This window comes from Alexandromys fortis, unplaced genomic scaffold, assembly GCF_014885135.2.
Source record: "Alexandromys fortis isolate MF-2015 unplaced genomic scaffold, M_Fortis_MF-2015_v1.1 scaffold_6, whole genome shotgun sequence".
NCBI lineage: Eukaryota > Metazoa > Chordata > Mammalia > Rodentia > Cricetidae > Alexandromys > Alexandromys fortis.
Window position 1 is genome coordinate 16,587,419 of NW_026067902.1, and position 18,866 is coordinate 16,606,284.

The following is an 18,866-nucleotide window of genomic DNA, read 5'->3' on the forward strand; positions in this document are numbered from 1 at the left end:
CACACCTGCCGCTGCCGTGGCGTGAGCTCACAACTGCGAGACGGGATCCAGAGTGAAGGTTGAAAGTACATCCAGGAAGCGTGAAGATTCTCGGAGCTGCGAAGGTGGAGTGCGGGAAGCAGAGCAAAGAAAGAAAGCCTCCAAGAACACAGAAGCCGATTGAAACGGACCAGAGCCTTCCACCAAAGGTTGGGTCCTCCTAGCCCTCTCCTTTTTCCGCAGGCATTCACTGCAGATAAGAGTGGGGTTGAATGCGGGGGCCCCTGGCTCTCAGTTCATTAGCTTCTCCCACTCTCCTGCCTCATCCTGGAGAAGCAGTATGTGGGAAATTGGAATGAGAGTACCAGGTTTTAGAGCAAAGCCCAGAGGAACTGAAACAATGCTGCTCCAGACACTCTAAAGGACTCTAAAGGAGTTCCTGCGATTGAAATCAGCACTCTGTCAGGGCTGGGGGGGGGGCAATCTCAATAATCTCCCAGGTTGTCCCAGAAAGAGCGTCATGAAGATGTCGGACCTGAGTAATGCTTCTGCCGTCCTCTTCCAGCACCAGCTGTAGGGGTGTGTACTACCTCCTACCCCCAGGCTGCAGGGACAGCATGCTTCCAGCAAGCCCCAAGACACTAGTGCTCCTGGGTGCTCTGCTGACTGGACCCCTGGGTCCAGCAGGTAAGTAGAAGGGACCTCTAGCTGAGAGGGGTCACCCAAAGTCCCATGAGGGTGGGAAAGGGAGAAGTCAGTTGGTCTTGGAAGCTGGAAGGGCTGGCTGGTCCATCTCCATCTCCGATCGGATTTGTGAGACGAAGACTCATCCTGAGTCCTCCAGCTCCGTGGAAGGATTGGGAATAGAGTTGGTTGGGAGGACTTCGCCATCTGAGGAAGGGTCTCTGGGAGGTTAGTGCCAAGTTGAAGGCTCTCTGCTCCCACAGGGAGCCAGGATGCACCCTCACTGCCCTGGGAAGTGCAGCGCTTTGACGGCTGGTTTAACAATCTGAAGTACCACCAGCGAGGTGCTACTGGTAAATCCTGGGTTCTGCTCGGAGCGCAGGGTCGCAGCAGTGCCGCCCTGCAGCTGGAGTGTGGCTGCAAGCGGGTTTTGCATTCACACCACACTCTTGTGCATTCCTGCGCAAGGAGATGAGAGAAAGAGGGAGGGAGGGAGAGAGAGAGAGAGAGAGAGAGAGAAAAAGAGAGAGAGAGAAGAAAAAAAGAAGGAAGAGAAAGAGAAGAGAGAGAAAGAGAGAAAGAGGGAGAGACAGAGACAGAGACAGAGACAGGTCGGGTTTGGGTACCAGGTCTTGGGCACCAGGAGCTATGATCCAGCTCAGCTCTCTGCCTCCTACAGGATCACGCCTGCAGCGCCTAGTACCTGCGAATTACGCCGACGGCGTTTATCAGGCTCTGGAGGAGCCGCTGCTGCCCAACCCTCGGCGGCTTAGCGACGCTGTCACTCAAGGCAAAGCCGGGCTGGCGTCCATCCACAACCGCACAGTGCTAGGGGTCTTCTTTGGTGAGTGTAGGAAGAAACCAGGGCGGATCTGGAGCTCATTCAGTACCCAGGGAAGGACCCCGGGAGTCCCACCGCAACTCGCAGGAAAAGAATACTTTCTAAGAAGCGCTTCTGCTGTCATCTTTGAGTACTTGGGTGTGATGCGGGGATCTTTCTCTTACACCTTACTCCAAACTAACAAGTGCCATCGGGTCCCCATTAGAACTCTAAGAAACTGGATGCCCTGGCCGTTTGCTCTCCTCAAGACTCTAATAACTGCCACTCAGAGGTGAAGGGAGCCTGTTAATCGTATCATTTTTGATTCTGGCAACAAGGTTGGCATGTTCACGAGAGGATGTTACCTTCTGTTTGCATATTCGAAGATCGAGGCTGCCAAGGGATAGCCTAACACACCGCGTTGTCGCTTGTGCTCTGACCTCTGCCTTCTGCGCCCTGAAAATTACTAGAGGTCTTCCTGGCCCTAAGAAAGCAGAACCTGATGATTAGTTAACCACGTTGCCCTCTTGACCCAGGTTACCACTTGCTCTCGGACCTGGTGAGTGTGGAAACGCCAGGCTGCCCCGCAGAGTTCCTCAACATTTACATCCCGCGTGGGGACCCCGTGTTCGACCCTGACAAGCGTGGGGACGTGGTGTTGCCCTTTCAAAGGAGCCGCTGGGACCGCACGACTGGACAGAGCCCCAGCAACCCCAGGGACCTGGTGAGCCAGACAGGCAGGCAGGAGGGTAGGCAGGCGGGAAGGGAGACTGAGATTAAACCCGTTGGAGACCTGGGGTCTGGCTGGGAAAACTGGGCAGGGTGAGGCTCTTTCCCACCCTCTGGCACCTACCTGGCCCCCCCCTCCCCACTCACCAGCACGTCCCCACAGACCAACCAGGTGACCGGCTGGCTGGATGGCAGTGCCATCTATGGCTCCTCTCACTCGTGGAGTGACACGCTGAGGAGCTTCTCAGGAGGACAGCTGGCATCGGGGGCCGATCCTGCATTCCCAAAGGAATCCCAGGACCAACTGCTCATGTGGATGGCACCGGACCCCGCCACGGGGCAGGGAGGGTCGCAGGGGATGTATGGTGAGACCGAGGGATCCCGGCAGAAGGAGCAGGGTTGGAGGCTGATGGGGTTGGGGACTGGGCTGGAGGGGTCTGCCTGTAGGTCTGGGCTCCCCTGGCTCATGATGCCTTCCATTGCCTTCCACCCGCCACCGTCTCCACATGGATGCAGCCTTTGGAGCCCAGCGCGGGAACAGGGAGCCCTTCCTGCAGGCACTGGGCCTGCTGTGGTTTCGCTACCACAACCTGTGGGCCAGGAGGTTGGCGCGGGAGCACCCACACTGGGGCGATGAGGAGCTGTTCCAGCATGCGCGCAAGAGGGTCATTGCTACCTACCAGGTGAGTGGTGCCGCCTGACCCAGGCCCACCTGCGTGCAGGATCCAGTGAGATCCAGCTCTGCTAGGAAAGCTTCCCCAGCCTTGGACAATGCCCCTTCCCATGATGCCCCTTTCCATGAGACCCTTGTTCCCATAGGGGCTAATGTTGAGGAAATATGCAAAGCTCCCGCAGATGTTTATGTGAACGATTTTACTTGTGACTGTAATTTAGTTGCCTGGGCCCCCCATTCCCCACAACTGGCCTTGCCTGGGTCTCATCTCTGCAACTAGTCTTCCTTCCTCATGGGCTCATTCCAACCTCTCCTTTCCTCTTGCTAACCCTCAGAACATTGCTCTATACCAATGGTTGCCCAGCTTCCTGCAGAAAAACCCTCCAGAGTATTCAGGTAAGGGAGAGGAGTTGGGGGGGGGCACCTAAACTGAAGACTCAGAGAAGAAAGAAGGGTAGATTTGTGATGCCAGGGAGTGAGGTAAGGCGTCTTTCTGCAGGGTACCACCCTTTTATGGACCCCAGCATTTCCCCGGAGTTTGTGGTAGCCTCTGAGCAGTTCTTCTCCACCATGGTGCCCCCGGGGATCTACATGAGGTAAGGGAGGGGCTGCAGGTAGAGCCGCCCAAGGTTGGAAGTAGGTATTCCATGAGCGGGCTTGGAGCTTGCACGCCCCTCCACAGTTTCATCAGAAGAAAAGCAGAACTGGGGGGAGAGGTCTGAAACGGGATCCAGGGGTGGGAGGTTTGGGCTCCAGAGGAAATCCTTCGGCTCTCCTAATGGTAGAACGTTGGTTTCTGAGTGTAGGGTATCTCCTCGCCTCCCACCACCCATAGGTCATAGAGATCGCTCCCTCTTCAAATCCTTTCACTGTTCTAGGACGTTTATGGGCCGTCCTTCACTCTCAGCCAGCCCCCAGAATTGCTCCACCTCGTTCACCACCTTAGCGTCTGCCCCCGATTCCTTTACTGTATTTTTAAAACTCCATTTCAGAAACTCCAGCTGTCATTTCCGGAAATTCTCCAAGGAAGGTTCTGGCAGTTCTCCAGCTCTCAGGGTCTGCAACAGCTACTGGATTCGGGAGGTCAGCAAGGGGTCAGGGGCAGAGAGTAGGGGTCATGGTCACTTATCATAAACCCTTAGAAAAGTAACAATTTGGGTTCTTGAGCAGTGGTGACTCCAGGTAGGGAGCAAAAGGGAGAGAAAATTATCTGGAAAGAATTGTCCAAGAGAGTCTGGAAATGCCTGAGGGTGGGGGTGGGGGAGGCGATGTGCCTGCTCTCCTAGCTGCCTGGGAAACTGAGGCAGGACTATGGCTGGAACCCAGGTGTTCAAGGGCTCAGCAGTCTACCAAGATAGGGAGAGGAAAGGAAAGGGGAGTGGGAGAAAGAAAGAGGGGGGAAGTGAGGGGGGATGGGGAGAGCTAGAGAGCCAGAGGGGGCCTTCATCAAAATCTTGCATGAATTGTTCACTTCCAGAACCCCAATCTGAAGAGCGCCGAGGAGGTGGACCAGCTGCTGCTGGGAATGGCCTCCCAGATTTCGGAGCTGGAGGACAGGATAGTGGTTGAAGACCTGAGAGGTGAGCTCAGAGCGTGGGGTGTCACAGGGGGACACTGAGGATCCTTCTGGGTGAGTCAACAGGCAGACACACCGATACACACAAATACACAGACTTGGAACAGATGTCAGAATACGTCGAAATTTGAGTGCCCCCCCACACTTAATTTCTAGTTTTGTGTTGCTTTTAAGGTGACCATGCCTGAATGGGGGCAGCACCACACATGAACATCATCTCTGGTGTCTACTTAGGTCCTAAGGGTTCTTATCCAGCCCTGTTTTACAGTTAGGAGGTCCAGAGAAGGGGATTTCTGGTTGGTATCAAGAATTCTCCTGAGTCTTAGGGTATCTTTTAGGAAAAGTTGCCCCCATCACCCATGGTGACATTGGCTCCACAGCAAACAAAGCCACTGGTGTCGTGTAGAAGAGTGCCGGGGACTGAATCTGGGGAGAGCTCTCGACAGCTAACTGTAAGGATGCAAGGCAACAAAGGTTTGGGATGACTGACTCAGAGTCTGGTCGGTCTCTTTTCAGATTACTGGCCTGGCCCGGACAGATTCTCTCGCACGGACTATGTGGCTAGCAGTATCCAACGTGGCCGAGATATGGGGCTGCCCAGCTATAGCCAGGCTCTGCTGGCCTTGGGACTGGAGCCGCCAAAGAACTGGAGCGCTCTCAACCCCCAAGTAGAACCACAGGTCAATAACATCAACACAACAATAATGGCACCTGGGGGTAGGGAGATGGCTCAGTTGATAACATGCTCATTACATGTTATTAACATGTTAACAAGTGTGAGGATTTGGATCTCCTGTATATAAAGCTGGAATGTTCCTGTGATCCCAGCTCTGGGGAGGCAGAGATAGGAGGACCCTAGACCTTACCAGCTAACCAATCCAGCCAAAGCAGCGTTATCTATCTAGGTTCAGGGAAAGACCCTGTCTCAAAGAATAATGTGGAGAGCGATTGAGGAAGACACCCAGTGTCAACCTCTGGCATCTATATGTACACATTTATGTGCAAAAACATATCCCCACACACACAACATACACAAGTTAATGGCAGCCAAAACTTTCTATGGCCCTACTGTTCCAAATCCTCTACACAGGTGAACTCACTTATTCTCCATTATAATATTATAAGGTTGTTACTCTCAGTGTTACAGTTTTACCATGATGGCATTGTTGGTGATACACACACACACACACACACACACGTTTGTTACCCCCCCCCATGATGCTCCAGGTGCTGGAGGCCACAGCTGCTCTGTACAACCAGGACCTGTCCCAGCTGGAGCTCCTCCTGGGTGGACTCCTGGAGAGCCACGGGGGCCCCGGGCCTCTGTTCAGCAGCATCATTCTGGACCAGTTTGTGAGGCTACGGGATGGTGACCGCTACTGGTTCGAGAACACCAGGAATGGGTAAGGCCTGGCTGGGCCCTGCCTCAGACCTCACTTTGGCCTGGGGCTCCAGACCCTCTCTGCCTGACCCTAGACAGCCCCGCAGGTCTTGATTCCAGGGGCCTACCCCATCCTTCTATCCACTCCAGTCTCTTTCTTCACGTGAGTCCGTGGAGGACTGAAAGCCCCTTCCCATCCCACCAATGGCCTTTCCCCCTGTAGACTGTTCTCTGAGGAGGAGATTGCAGAAATCAGAAATACCACCTTGCGGGATGTACTGGTAGCTGTCTCCAACGTCGACCCCAGTGCCTTGCAGCCCAACGTTTTCTTCTGGCAGGAAGGTGAGTAGCTGGGAGAGCAGACATGGTGTGGGGCAGAGTCACCTGGTGCAGTCCAGGGAGCCATGTGCCTTCTGCGTTGGGCTGCAAGGCCTGCAGTAAGCTGCTCTCTACACTGCAGTCCACGCTGGCGTGAGGGTTAGACCGAGCAATTGAGCTGAGGTGGATGCTGAGAAATTAGTTATGAAAGGGGTCTTTTGAGGGGAACGAGTTCCAGAGAGGTGGACCTGGGAATGGGAGAAGATATTTGGCCCTTTCTAAGACAGGGGAAGAGGCTTTCCTAAAGAGTGGGAGTCTTGGGCTCTGAGGTCTGCCGTGACTTGTCCCTCAGGTGCCCCCTGCCCACAGCCTCAGCAGCTGACAACGGAAGGCTTGCCCCAGTGTGTGCCCCTTACTGTGACTGATTACTTCCAGGGCAGTGGTGCCACTTACGGCATCGTCATTGTGATTCTCTGCTGCTTACCATTAGGTAAGCACTTTACCTCCCCCATCTCTTTTTTTCTGCCCCCCCCCCACCCCCCACTTGCTGGCTTGCTGAGCTAGCTCCTTTGTATAGCTTGAGCCAGGCTCAGGGAGCCTTGGATATCCAAGGAGCAGTAGCTGAAGGCCCTCCACTTCTGAGGCTATGAGCAAAAGGTTCTCCCTCCCTCTCACTGATCTCTCCTGGTCCCCGTCAGTGAGTCTGGTTGTCGCTGGGGTGGTGGCTCATCACCGGAACCAAGAGCGCAAGAAGCTACAAAAGAAAGGCAAAGAGAGTCTGAAGAAGGAAACAGCCAGGGCTGGATTGCCAGGTGAGATGAGCCTGGGGGACGGAAGCGGGGAAGGGGATCTGGGACCAAATTATACAGCGGGATGGCCGTCAGGCTCAGTAGAAACACATGCTCAGGTCTGAGAATGACATGGGCTCAAAGGCCTCTGCTGAGTCACCACGCACAACTGTTCTTTCCTCAGCGATCGAGTGGCCAGGCCCCAGGGAGAGGAGCTATCCTGTCACCATCCAGTTGACCCCAGACAGGAGTCTGCAGGTCCTTGACAAACGTCTCACCGTGCTCCATACCATCCAGCTGCGGCCCCCGCAGCAGGTCAACCTCATCCTGTCCAGCAACCGCGGACGCCGTACCCTGCTGCTCAAGATCCCCAAGGAGTATGACCTGGTACTGCTCATCCCTGCCTCCCTTTGCGGGCTGTTCTCGTGCACATCCCCTCTCATAAGCGCGTCTCCTCCACTCGGTGTCCCAGCTTCAGAGCTTGCCTGTGAAGACTGAAACTGGAGGAGGCTCCCTCCTTTCAGTTGCCCCCAGACTGATTGACACCCTCCCCAGGCCACTCTCTGACCACAGCCTGGATGGTCAGGGAAGAGACTCCTCTTCCTCCCTCAACCTGAGGTCCTTTGGAATGGGGCTGGACCAGAAGAGCCAGCTCCAGACACGATGGCAGCCCTTTCTCCAACACAGGTGCTGCTGTTTAACTCTGAAGAGGAGCGGGGTGTGTTTGTGCAGCAGCTGCAAGACCTCTGTATCAGCTGGGCTCCGGGTCTGCGCATGACTGAGATGGACGAGAAGGAGCTATTTAGGAAGGCTGTGACCAAGCAGCAGCGGGCAGGCATCTTGGAGATCTTCTTCAGACAACTCTTTGCTCAGGTACCATGACTTAATACCTGGCACAGGGGATGGAGCCAACCTGAGCTGTATGGGAACTAAGATTTTACCCTGCAGGCTGGCGACAGTTAGATTCTAAGACAAGTCGCGTGTTCTTGTCTGTCTCTGTATCCCCACTTCCTTATCTAATCAACCGTGGAGCTAGTGAGGTGATCTACATGATGGATTCTCAAACAGTACCCCTGAACCGGTAGCGTCAACCCACTTGGAAACTTGTTATCAAGGCTGGTTCTCAGGCTCCTCCTCAAACAGATTGAACGAGGAGCTCTGGGGATGAGCCCCAGGAGGCTTCATCTTGACAGGTCTTTCCAGGTGATGCTGATATAGACTCAAGTTTGAGAAATGCCGTTCTGTAGGCGGTGCTTAGCCTAAATGCATGTACTTAGCCTGAGTACCTCGCGGGCGACGATGAATGGCAGCAATGTTAGTTTTACATTCCCTGCACACTGACAGGGTTCAGGTTCCAGGCACGCACCAGTGCTGTCTGAATTAGCCGAGCACTTGGGCTCAGTCCTTGACTGCTGGTCATATTATAGCCCCTATCACCTGCCTCCAGCACAGGTTCTTTCTCTTTTCATTCCTCGACTTTGCTCCCTGCCCCTTACTTTCACTTTTTCTCTCTTCTCAGTACTGTCCTTGCTGGGTGGTGCTTGGGTCCAGAGAGAAAAGAAAGGCTGAGAGAGTCCATTAACCCCTACAATAGGAAAGCAGAGGCCCAAATCAGCATGGCTGAGGATCAGGAGCTGGGCTTTGTGACCTGCACGTGGAGGAGACAGGAAGTCACTGAACTGCTTCTGTCCCAGGTCTTACCTCCTTCTCTCCCTCCCTGTGACTGCCCGAGTACAGGTGCTGGATATCAACCAGGCAGATGCAGGGTCTCTGCCCCTGGACTCATCCCAGCAAGTACGCGAGGCCCTGACTTGTGAGCTGAGCAGGGCTGAGTTTGCCGAGTCTCTGGGTCTCAAGCCCCAGGATCTGTTTGTGGAGGCCATGTTTTCTCTGGCCGACAAGGATGGCAACGGCTACCTCTCCTTCCGGGAGTTCCTGGACATCCTGGTAGTCTTCATGAAAGGTAGGGTAGGGACCAGCAGAGCATCTGAGGACCCAGGAATTTGTTCTCAAGGAGGTGGCCTGAATCCCCTTTCCCTCGTAGGTTCCCCAGAGGATAAGTCCCGCCTGATGTTTACCATGTATGACCTGGATTCAAACGGCTTCCTCTCCAAGGACGAATTCTTCACCATGATGCGGTACAGCCTGGGCCTTTCCAATCCTGAAACATCTCGATGTTTTAGACAGTAACGCACTTTGGGTCAGAGGCGGGCAGGCAAGGTGGCTGAGCGGTACACACTGCATCCTGGATTCTCAAGGCACCCACCTTCAAAAGGTCACCGAGGCGGGTCCCCGCCTCTAACAGGGTCCATATATCTACTCTGTCTAAAATTGCCAGAAACATTGCCCTAGTTTTAAAATGTCAATAAAGAGCAGCTGTGAGCATCCTCAACTTCTCATTCCCAAGGACAGGACCTTAGTAACAAACCCCCTTGAGCACCACAGGCTTCTCTCTTCCTCCTCCTCTTCTTCTATTTTCGAGACAGGGTTTCTCTGTGTAGCCCCACCTGTCCTGGAGCGCACTCTGTAGACCCGGCTGGCCTCAGACTCAGAGATTCACCTGCCTCTGCCTCCCGAGTGAGGAGGCTAAAGGCGTGTGCCACCAATGCCCGACTTTTCATTTCTTCTTGAATCTGCTTTCTCTAAGTTGAGATTAGCATGTAGACATTTGGCACATAGTTCACCAAAACCAATGACATGAGTGTGAGTAAATATTGAGCCCAGCAGCCCATTTTCTTCAAAAGCGCCTCTTCCTGTCTGCCTTCCCATTGCTTTTGGCATTGCCTTTGCTGACAATCCCAGCCTGACACAGGCGATTACCACTACTTCTTCCTCCTCCTCCTCTTCCTCCTCCTCCTCCTTCGGTTTTATTTATCTTTATCTTTTGTGTATTGGTATTTTGTCTGCAAGTGTGTCTATGTGAGGGTATCAGATTCCCCTGGAACTAGAAATACAGACAGTTGTGAGCTGCCATGCTGGAAGCAGAAATTGCTAGAATATCTAGCGCTTGTAACTCCTGAGCCATCTCTCCAGTCCCCAGCATAGACTTCCAAAAGAGCAAAAATGACTACAGCCTGTACTTCACCACCATGTCACCGCAGGTTCAGTCCTGGCAATGTTCTAGAAAACCCAGGAGGAGTTCCCATCATCCTCTAACCCTACAATCCTATAATAAGATAGAACGAGGGGGTCCTCCGCGTGCTCCAGGGTGTCGGTGTAAGGAGGCAGCTGCCATTGCAGCGGTGCCCCGCCCACACTCTAGTGTCCTCTCTGGATAGGGAGAGTGGGACCCCTGAGGGCGATGGGTGTGGGCTTTCCCAGAAGAGAATGGGCAGCGAGTCCATCGCAAGAGAGGGGCATCAGATGTCTTAGTCTCTGCAGTGGTCTTTCCCGTTTGTTGTCATTTCATTCCTCTGGGCTGGGGATGCTTTTCCTACACTGTCAAGGTCCTTGAGTATGGGTTCATCCCCTCACCTAACTTAGCATCGCCTTCAGGCTGAACAGGCACCTCCCAGTACCATGTCCCAGATTGCTGGTCTGAGGGAACCCCATCCTGACCTTGCTGCATGATAGTTACTCTATTTCTATCCTCCTCCAGGTCCTTCATCGAGATCTCTAACAACTGCCTGTCCAAGGCCCAGCTCACTGAGGTGGTGGAGTCCATGTTCCGGGAGTCGGGCTTCCAGGACAAGGAGGAGCTGACCTGGGAGGATTTCCACTTCATGCTGCGGGACCATGACAGCGATCTCCGATTCACACAGCTCTGTGTCAAAGGTGGAGCTAAAGGTGTGTGAGCGTGGAAGGAATATTCAGAATCAGGAAGACAATGAGTGTTCAGAACAGAGTTCCCGATGGACACAGCCCAGGCCTTACTGCCTTTCCTCTGAGCCCTTGGTGCTTGGCACTGAGCTAAATATGGACACTCAGAGACAAGTTGTATTTTGCTCACAGTGGCTCATGACACCAAAGGGCAAGCCATGGGCATTCACCTAGGGCGTATCTGGCCAGAGGAGGGGGCCTTGTTTTCTTTTCCCGAAGGACATGCAGAGTCCTCTCTGTCTAGAGGATAGCCCCTTTCTCCTTACACAGTTACCACGGTTACCACACTGGCTGCCCTCTGTACCAGAAGTGCTCAGTGCATACAGGGAGAAAAATGGGGCTGAAGTCAGAGATCTGGACTTCATTAAGTCACCACCCAGGGCTGAGGCAGCCTTTCAGGGTCCAGGAGGAGAGGACAGTCTCCCATCCCACCCTCTGTCCATCTGAAGAAGCCAACTGGAACGCCTGTTATCCTTTCTAGGCGCTGGGGACGTCTTTAAACAACGCAGCGGCTATAGAGTCTCATTCATCACCCGGACTCCTGGGAACCGGTGCGTAGGCTCGGGGTGGTCTCCTTGGCTAGATCTATGTAGAGAAACAAAAGAAACAGAGCTAGCTGATCAAATATTTGACCTCTTACTACAAGGTCAGTGTCAGCTCAGACTCCAGCTGCTTTCTACAGCCTGCGTTGCTCAAGAGCTTGGCTCTCCCCTCTGCCTCTCTAGGGCTGAGGCGTCCTAAGGACAGATGAGCAACTTGTTGTTGCTTTTCCTCCTTGGTCCCTCCCTGGTCTCAGGGTCCTTCTCTGGATTCCATTCCAACGTCAACATGGCAGTTCTTATCCTGGCTGTCTGCAATGATGAGAAGAAAACAGATTCCATTTTCTTTTAGCTCCTGCCCCCGGGAACTGGTGCTCCCCTTAAAAGCCCCAGAGCTGGGAAGTGCCGGCCTAAAGAAGAAGCTGGGCAAAAAGTGAGTATTTCCTAGGTCCCCGAGCACAAGGATGCTTAGAAAGATGTCTCAGGGTCTCTGCACCCTGACACACGACCTCAAACCCCCTTCCCTTTGACATGCTATGGTGTCAGGTGTTCTCCATGGGACACCTGACCCACTGTGGCGTCTGGGCCCCGAAACCCATTGGATCTTCTGCAGGTTGCACAGTCAGAGAGGGGGCCCCACTGCCCTGTAGCGTGAGAGACAGGCACTGGTGAGGAAGTGGCCCCCTGACCTTCCCTCGGGGCCACCCACTGGAGGGTTGGAGTGTCAAATGACCTCATCTTCTCTCAGCCTCCAAACTCACCTTCAGGCAAGAGACTCAAAGCACCACGAGCAGGGCACACGGGGTCTCCTGGCTTCTGCTGTACAGAAGTAGACCAGTGCAGAAAACAAAGGAGGGGGTGTAGAACACAGAGAAAGAGACAGGAAGGAGGAGGAGGTAGAGTGTAAGGAGTCAGAAGGGGGTGTCTGGAACAAGCAAAAATGGAGACAAAGGGTTGGGGGAGTAGGGTCTGCTTTTGTTCCTTTCACTGTGAGGACCCATCCTTCATGGTTCCCAGATCTCCATTGGTTGGTGGCACTGAGGGGGTGCCAAGGAGCCCCTTCCTTCCCAACGCTTTGTCTTTCACTGCTACAGGTCAATGGGGCCCTCTCCCCGGCTGTACACAGAGGCTGTGCCGGAGAAGCTGCAGCGGGGCTTCCTGGCCCAGAAGCTACAGCAGTTCAAGAGGTTTGTGGAGAACTACCGGCGCCATATCATGTGTGTCACGATCTTCTCAGCCATCTGCGTGGGCCTGTTTGCAGACCGTGCCTACTGTGAGTGCCAGGCTGCGGGCAGTGGGCAGGGAACATGCTGTATCTCAGGGGGGAGTGAAGAACCCTCTGGCTGCCCTCACCAGTCCTCAGTGTCTGGATGGCCGAGCCCAGGCATTGGGACTCAGACTCGGGATGCTGTCTTGTGTGCTGTGCTGATCTGCCTCAACTCTGGCCCTAGACTACGGCTTTGCTTCGCCACCCACGGATATTGAAGAGACCACCTATGTGGGCATCATCCTGTCCCGGGGCACGGCGGCCAGCATCTCCTTCATGTTTTCCTACATCCTGCTCACCATGTGTCGCAACCTCATCACCTTCTTGCGGGAGACCTTCCTCAACCGCTACATTCCCTTCGATGCCGCTGTGGACTTCCATCGCTGGATTGCTATGGCTGCAGTTGTCCTGGCTGGTATGTGGCTCCTGGGATGGGAGTAGAGCTGGACCCAGTTAATGGCTCTGACATGATGTCTCTCTCTCTCTTCCAGTTTTGCACAGTGCTGGCCATGCGGTCAACGTGTACATCTTCTCAGTCAGTCCGCTCAGCCTGCTGACCTGCGTCTTCCCTAATGTCTTCGTGAATGACGGGTCAGTTCATGGGAAGGCGTCCCTAGGGTCTTCTGGGTGGGCCGGAGCATGTAAGAGGAAAGAAGTAGGTGATCACAGAAGTACAGCTGCTTCGTACATGGAGGCGCAAAGCTGTCCGTCGTGGGGAGCTGAAAGGTGACCACTTTCTCTCCAGTTGTCTGTGACTGGCCAGGATAGGACCTTAGGAAATGACATTGGAGTCTCTTTCCCATATATATCGGACACACAGTTTACTATCTCAGCTTGCTATCCACTCACTGGACAAACACTTATACACCATGTGCTGGGTATAATTCAAGTGCCGGAGAGCTGGGCTGTGCAGATGTGTGCAGTTGTTCAACACTTTTGCTCTGTAGTTGGTCTCACCCTCCCTCCTCTCACAGAATAATGGACAGGTACTCCAGGAGGCCAGGGCTGACGTCAGGAAGAGAACGTAAGCTAGAATGGCAGGAAATGTGGCGGTGGCTCAGAGAGTAGAAGGTGACAGTGGACACAAGGCTCCTTGGAAGGATCCCTTAGCCATCCTGCTGGAGACAGTAACCAGCTGTCAGGGGGCAGCACCAGGCTGGGGTGTAGCGGTGACGTCCCTTCTGCCCCAGCCAGAGGTTCACTGTGCCTTCGCCCCACAGGTCCAAGTTTCCGCCAAAGTACTACTGGTGGTTCTTTGAGACAGTTCCAGGTAGGACGTGTGGTGGGATGTGGGATCTGAGCAGGAAGTGGGGTGTCCATGGGATCTGAGCAGGATGTGTGGCGGGATGTGGGATCTGAGCAGGAAGTGGGGTGTCTGCAGGATCTGAGCACTCCTTCTGAAGTTGGGTGGGATGGGTGTAGTGTGGTGTCCTGTTGTGTTTTTAGCTCAGGCTGAAGTTCACAGACACCCACTGACTCCGTCCTCTTGCTCTCAGGTATGACAGGTGTACTCCTGCTCCTGGTCCTGGCCATCATGTACGTCTTCGCCTCCCACCACTTCCGACGCCACAGTTTCCGGGGCTTCTGGCTGACCCACCACCTCTATGTTGTGCTCTATGCCCTGGTGAGGACCTTTGATGGGCAGGGTTGGACCTTGGAGGGGGACACTTGGGATGGAAACAGAGGGTAAAGTAGGGAGCAGGGAGAATTAGACCCAAGGACTCCGATCCTGAGATCTGAGACCCCACACTGGGGTCTATGCCAGCCCATCTACAAAACCAGACCCAGACCTTGGGTGGGCCATGCCTAACAAGGAGGAGGAAGGTGGGGCCTGCCGGGTGGTGCTATACTAACTGGCCACGTTTCCAGCTCATCATCCACGGCAGCTATGCCCTCATCCAGTTGCCCAGTTTCCACATCTACTTCCTGGTCCCAGCAATTATCTATGGAGGGGACAAGCTGGTGAGCCTGAGCCGGAAGAAGGTGGAGATCAGCGTGGTGAAGGCCGAGCTGCTGCCTTCAGGTAAGGACTGGTCTGATGCAGGCATGGAGCATCAGTTGGCTCCTCAGACATGGTGGGAGCTTTTTCAGGTTTCTTGAACCCCACCTCTGCCATCCTCCTGAGGACTCCTGAGCCCCTAAGATTTTTCTGATAGAAGTAGCATCCCAAGAAGGGTTATGCTTAGTTCCTCACGAGACTTGCAGACAAGGGGCTAAGGAGATAGCTCAGCGGTTAAGAGCACTTTCTGCTCTTTCAAAGGACCTGAGTTCAGTTCCCAGCACCCATGTCAGGCAGCTCATAACCAGCTCCAAGGAATACAATGCTGTCTTTTTGTCCTTCACAGGAATAGGCATTCACATGTGCATACACCCACACACAGACAAGCATATATACACCTAATTAAAAGCAAAATAAATCTTTAAAAAAAAGAGAACGGCTTGCAGACAGTGAGAAGCAATGATGGGGAGATGCAGGTAAAAATGACACGGACAAGTTCTAGGATGAGGAAGACTTCTAGGAGAGAAAGGCCTGATAGCCAGATTACTGCTGTGTCTGAATTGGCTGATGTGAATCACTATGCAAGGAGGTGGGAGGTGCTAGGGACCATAATGTTATCTAAGCTCCAAGATTCACATTGCAAAGAACTCAATTTCATTTCAATCGTATTTCACTCAGGATTACTTAAGGGTAAAGTTAAAGTAGCCTTTCATATGCTCCAAAACTTTTAATTCTCCGTTTTCAACAAATATCGGTAAGCCTGAGGTCCGGCTGTGGTGGCAACCAACAGTATCCAACAAAGATTTGCTAACAAAATGTGTTGCTTTGACATGTACATCATGGAAGTCACCCTCAAGTAGGGGAGTTTGGTAAGCCTCTGGGATCTGAAGGCCCCTCCACTCTGTAGGCTGCTTTTCTGGCAGTGCTGAGCCTTCACCCTCTGTGGGATGAGGAAGGAGAAAGGAGAGACACTAAATTGGGTCAGAGAAGCCAAACTCTTATGTTACCCAGAAAACAGAGGAGACCCAACTATTCTCAGTACCAGGAATCCATCTGCCTAGACCATGTGACTGCGAGACCATCTGGGCCTCAGCAGTGTAGAAAAAAAAAAAAAAAAGGTATCTGCTGGTCTTCACGTACAGTCTCTAATCTAGGCTCTTTCCTACCTATGACCCCTAGGAGTGACCTACCTGCAATTCCAGCGACCCCAGGCTTTTGAGTACAAGTCAGGGCAATGGGTTCGGATCGCCTGCCTGGGCCTGGGGACCAATGAGTACCACCCCTTCACACTGACCTCTGCACCCCATGAGGACACACTCAGCCTGCACATCAGGGCTGTGGGACCCTGGACCACTCGCCTCAGGGAGATCTACTCACCCCCAGTGGGTGGTATTTATGCCAGATACCCAAAGGTGCCTACCCTAGGAATATCCCTTTCCCCTCTGTCCTGACACTAGGTGCTCCAATCGTGTTAATGCTAATCTAAGAGGGGCTGGGGTGCTCTGTCCTCTCATAGCCTCCCCATTTCTGGCCTCAGAGTTGGGGCAAGACCAGGCTCACCTCCCCTTCTCTCGGCAGCTGTACCTCGATGGGCCATTTGGAGAGGGTCACCAGGAGTGGCATAAGTTTGAGGTGTCAGTGCTGGTAGGAGGGGGCATTGGAGTCACCCCGTTTGCTTCCATTCTTAAAGACCTGGTCTTCAAGTCATCCTTGGGCAGCCAGATGCTCTGTAAGAAGGTGAGTCTCCTTCCTCCACCCTGCATGGGGAGCATGCGGCCTGATGGAGTCCTGATATTATAGCAGAACACTCTGGGCTTTCAACCACAGGGCCTGTGGGGACCATTACATCCAGTGGTCCAGATGCCAAATCTGGAGGGTGGATAGGAGCATGGCCAGAAAGAACTCTGCTGGCCTCGGGTTCTCTGGAGGCCAAAACCAGAGCATCCCTCTATGGGATATCTGAGACATCCTGGCATCTCAGAATGTAGGGGGCCAGACCTAAGCTGGCCCTGAGCCCCAGTGTGTGTCCTCAGATCTACTTCATTTGGGTGACAAGGACTCAGCGGCAGTTTGAGTGGCTGGCTGACATCATCCGGGAGGTGGAGGAGAACGACCACCAGGACCTAGTGTCTGTGCACATCTATATCACCCAGCTGGCTGAGAAGTTTGACCTCAGGACCACCATGCTGGTAGGCCAGGCCAACCAGGCAGGGCAGGTGGGACACTATCAGGGCCAAGAGCTGGTCCTGGCCATGCCTGGCTATGATCCTCTGTGCCCACTTCCTCCCCCAGTACATCTGTGAGCGGCACTTCCAGAAGGTGTTGAACCGGAGTCTGTTCACGGGCCTGCGCTCTGTCACCCACTTTGGCCGCCCTCCCTTTGAGCTCTTCTTCAGCTCTCTGCAGGAAGTTCATCCAGAGGTGAGTCCATCCCCTCCCACCCTCGGACCCTATGTAATCTCATCTTGGCCTTCAAGACCCCTGCAGCTCCATCCAGAGCAGAGAATTCCCACCCTGAGCACAGATTTATCCTAACCACCCCCAGCTCTAGCCTCTTTCCCAGGGTCCAGGGTAGAAGTCTGCTTTTTGTAGTCAGGCTGGACAAGCTGACTTCCCTGGGCAGCGGGCGGTTCAAGGCTCCAAGGGCACACGTCTCTCCATGGACAGGTTCGTAAGATCGGAGTCTTCAGCTGTGGTCCTCCAGGGATGACCAAGAATGTGGAGAAGTCTTGCCAACTTATCAACAGGCGGGACCAGGCCCATTTTGTGCACCATTATGAGAACTTCTGAGTCTGATGCTTGGCTCCTGCCCAGCCCCTCTGTGAGCTTCAGCACAACTGTCAATTGAGACCACAGGGAGGAAACTGGACACCACCCAGACTCTGCCTCATTGCCCCATCTACCTCCTGTTCTGGGCAGATAGACAAGGCCTCTCTAATACCCAGATCATGCTGTAATAGGTTATGGGATGTAAAGGGATGAGGGGACAGTTCCTGTTTCCGACAATTGTGGAGGGAAAGGGTACACCGTGTGTCACCTCCCGTAGGTTTCTGTTTCTCTGCGTTGCCTTCACAGAATTGGTATATATAGTGGTGGGCTTTCCTTGGGGGGATCATTTGAGCATCCCCTCGAGGTTCCTCTCAGAGACTGAAAGCCTGAAGAGCCCACCTAGCTCAACTCAGGCTCTGGGCCACCCTGCTCCAGCTTCAGCCCCACACCTTGCTGCTCCAAGAGGGCCACAAGCCATAAGGCCACCAGCCCTGAGTTCCTAATGTCAGCCAGCAGCGTCTGCTGCCCTGACCCTGCAGTAGATCCTCTGTGAGTCTGGGGAGCAGTTCCTGGGTTCCAGGAGCAACAGTCTCTCGACAACTTTTCCCAAACCCCTCAGCTCCTATTTCCCAGAGAAAACGTAACAGCTTTCCCAGTTTGCCCAGTTTGGGTCCTGGAAGCCTCTTATCCTAGGGAAATCAGGTCACCTGACCACAGTACACAGACGTTACCTCTCCCCTCCTTCACATGGCTTTTTACTAAAAAGCTGAGTTGTAACACATGTATAGTTGAGGTATAGTTGCAGAACATGTATGAATCTTAAAGTAACTACCACCCAGGTCAAGTCAGAAAACATTTCAACATTCCTGTCACCCAGAAGTTTCCCCGGTAAGTCTCCCTCATCTAGAAGCAACTCCAAATGTGATTTCTGTCACTGCAGTTTAGGCCACACCGAATTCAGCTTTAATCCTGGCCTCACATCCTGGTGCACCGTGATTCATTCCTGCCGTTGTGTCTGTTGGCAGTTTGTTCCCCTGTCTTGCTATGTCGCCTTCCTTCCATTGTAGAGCTGGATCCTCATCTGTTACCTGGTCTGCTGGAAGGCAGTGGGGTTGTTTCTGGCTTTGGATGATTGAATAAAGCTGCTATGAACATTCGTATGCCTGTGTTTTGGTGGATATAATGCGCTTATTTTTCTGGGTCTGGAATTTATCTGGGAGTGAAATTGCTGGGCCGTGGTATTCTCTAGCTGGTAGAATTTGTAGCAAGGAGAGTTTCAGACCGGCTCCAGGATCTGAACCAGGTTCCTTCCTTGGTGGGTTTATTCAGAAGCCAAGTATCTCTATAGTGAGGCCATCTCTGACAAAGCGGGACACACCAAGCCGGCGTCCAGGAGACCCGGGACTCTGGTGCCAAGTTTATCTGTAAAGATTATAAAGGACAACCCTCAACTTCTTCGAGCCTGTTCCTATAGTTATGCAGTGGCTTGTGAAGATATTAGGAGGCGAGACAGCAAATTGTCCCA

At 53.5% G+C, this 18,866-nt stretch overlaps 1 protein-coding gene across 2 annotated transcripts; it reads left to right on the forward strand.

Moving 5' to 3' along the window:
• The first annotated feature begins 19 nt into the window (after positions 1-19).
• Positions 20-18,591, forward strand: Duox2 (dual oxidase 2). 2 transcript variants are annotated; one of them, XM_050134460.1, is made up of 34 exons: positions 20-188; positions 545-666; positions 927-1,016; positions 1,343-1,507; positions 2,020-2,207; positions 2,376-2,577; positions 2,729-2,895; positions 3,221-3,281; positions 3,385-3,481; positions 3,878-3,968; positions 4,363-4,465; positions 4,978-5,141; positions 5,689-5,864; positions 6,066-6,184; positions 6,513-6,650; positions 6,859-6,972; positions 7,133-7,335; positions 7,636-7,821; positions 8,686-8,911; positions 8,993-9,086; positions 10,547-10,734; positions 11,249-11,318; positions 11,659-11,739; positions 12,401-12,579; positions 12,758-12,988; positions 13,065-13,164; positions 13,794-13,843; positions 14,070-14,197; positions 14,443-14,596; positions 15,752-15,984; positions 16,151-16,309; positions 16,606-16,761; positions 16,865-16,993; positions 17,240-18,591. In XM_050134460.1, exons 2-34 carry the CDS (start codon positions 597-599, stop codon positions 17,360-17,362), a joined length of 4,635 nt encoding a protein of 1,544 aa, XP_049990417.1. In that variant the 5' UTR covers positions 20-188; positions 545-596; the 3' UTR covers positions 17,363-18,591. The 2 variants fall into 2 exon arrangements, with proteins under 2 accessions (XP_049990417.1, XP_049990418.1); XM_050134461.1 differs by lacking the exon at positions 6,513-6,650.
• The last annotated feature ends 275 nt before the right edge of the window (positions 18,592-18,866 follow it).

What these genes read in the sequence shown, in the direction of transcription:
- Duox2 (XM_050134460.1), top strand. Translation starts at nt 597, where the DNA reads ATGCTTCCAGCAAGCCCCAAGACACTAGTGCTCCTGGGTGCTCTGCTG. An exon ending in TTCGAGAACACCAGGAATGG is followed by an intron (nt 5,865 to 6,065) that starts GTAAGGCCTGGC and finishes TTCCCCCTGTAG; the next exon opens with ACTGTTCTCTGAGGAGGAGA. An exon ending in TCAGACAACTCTTTGCTCAG is followed by an intron (nt 7,822 to 8,685) that starts GTACCATGACTT and finishes GCCCGAGTACAG; the next exon opens with GTGCTGGATATCAACCAGGC.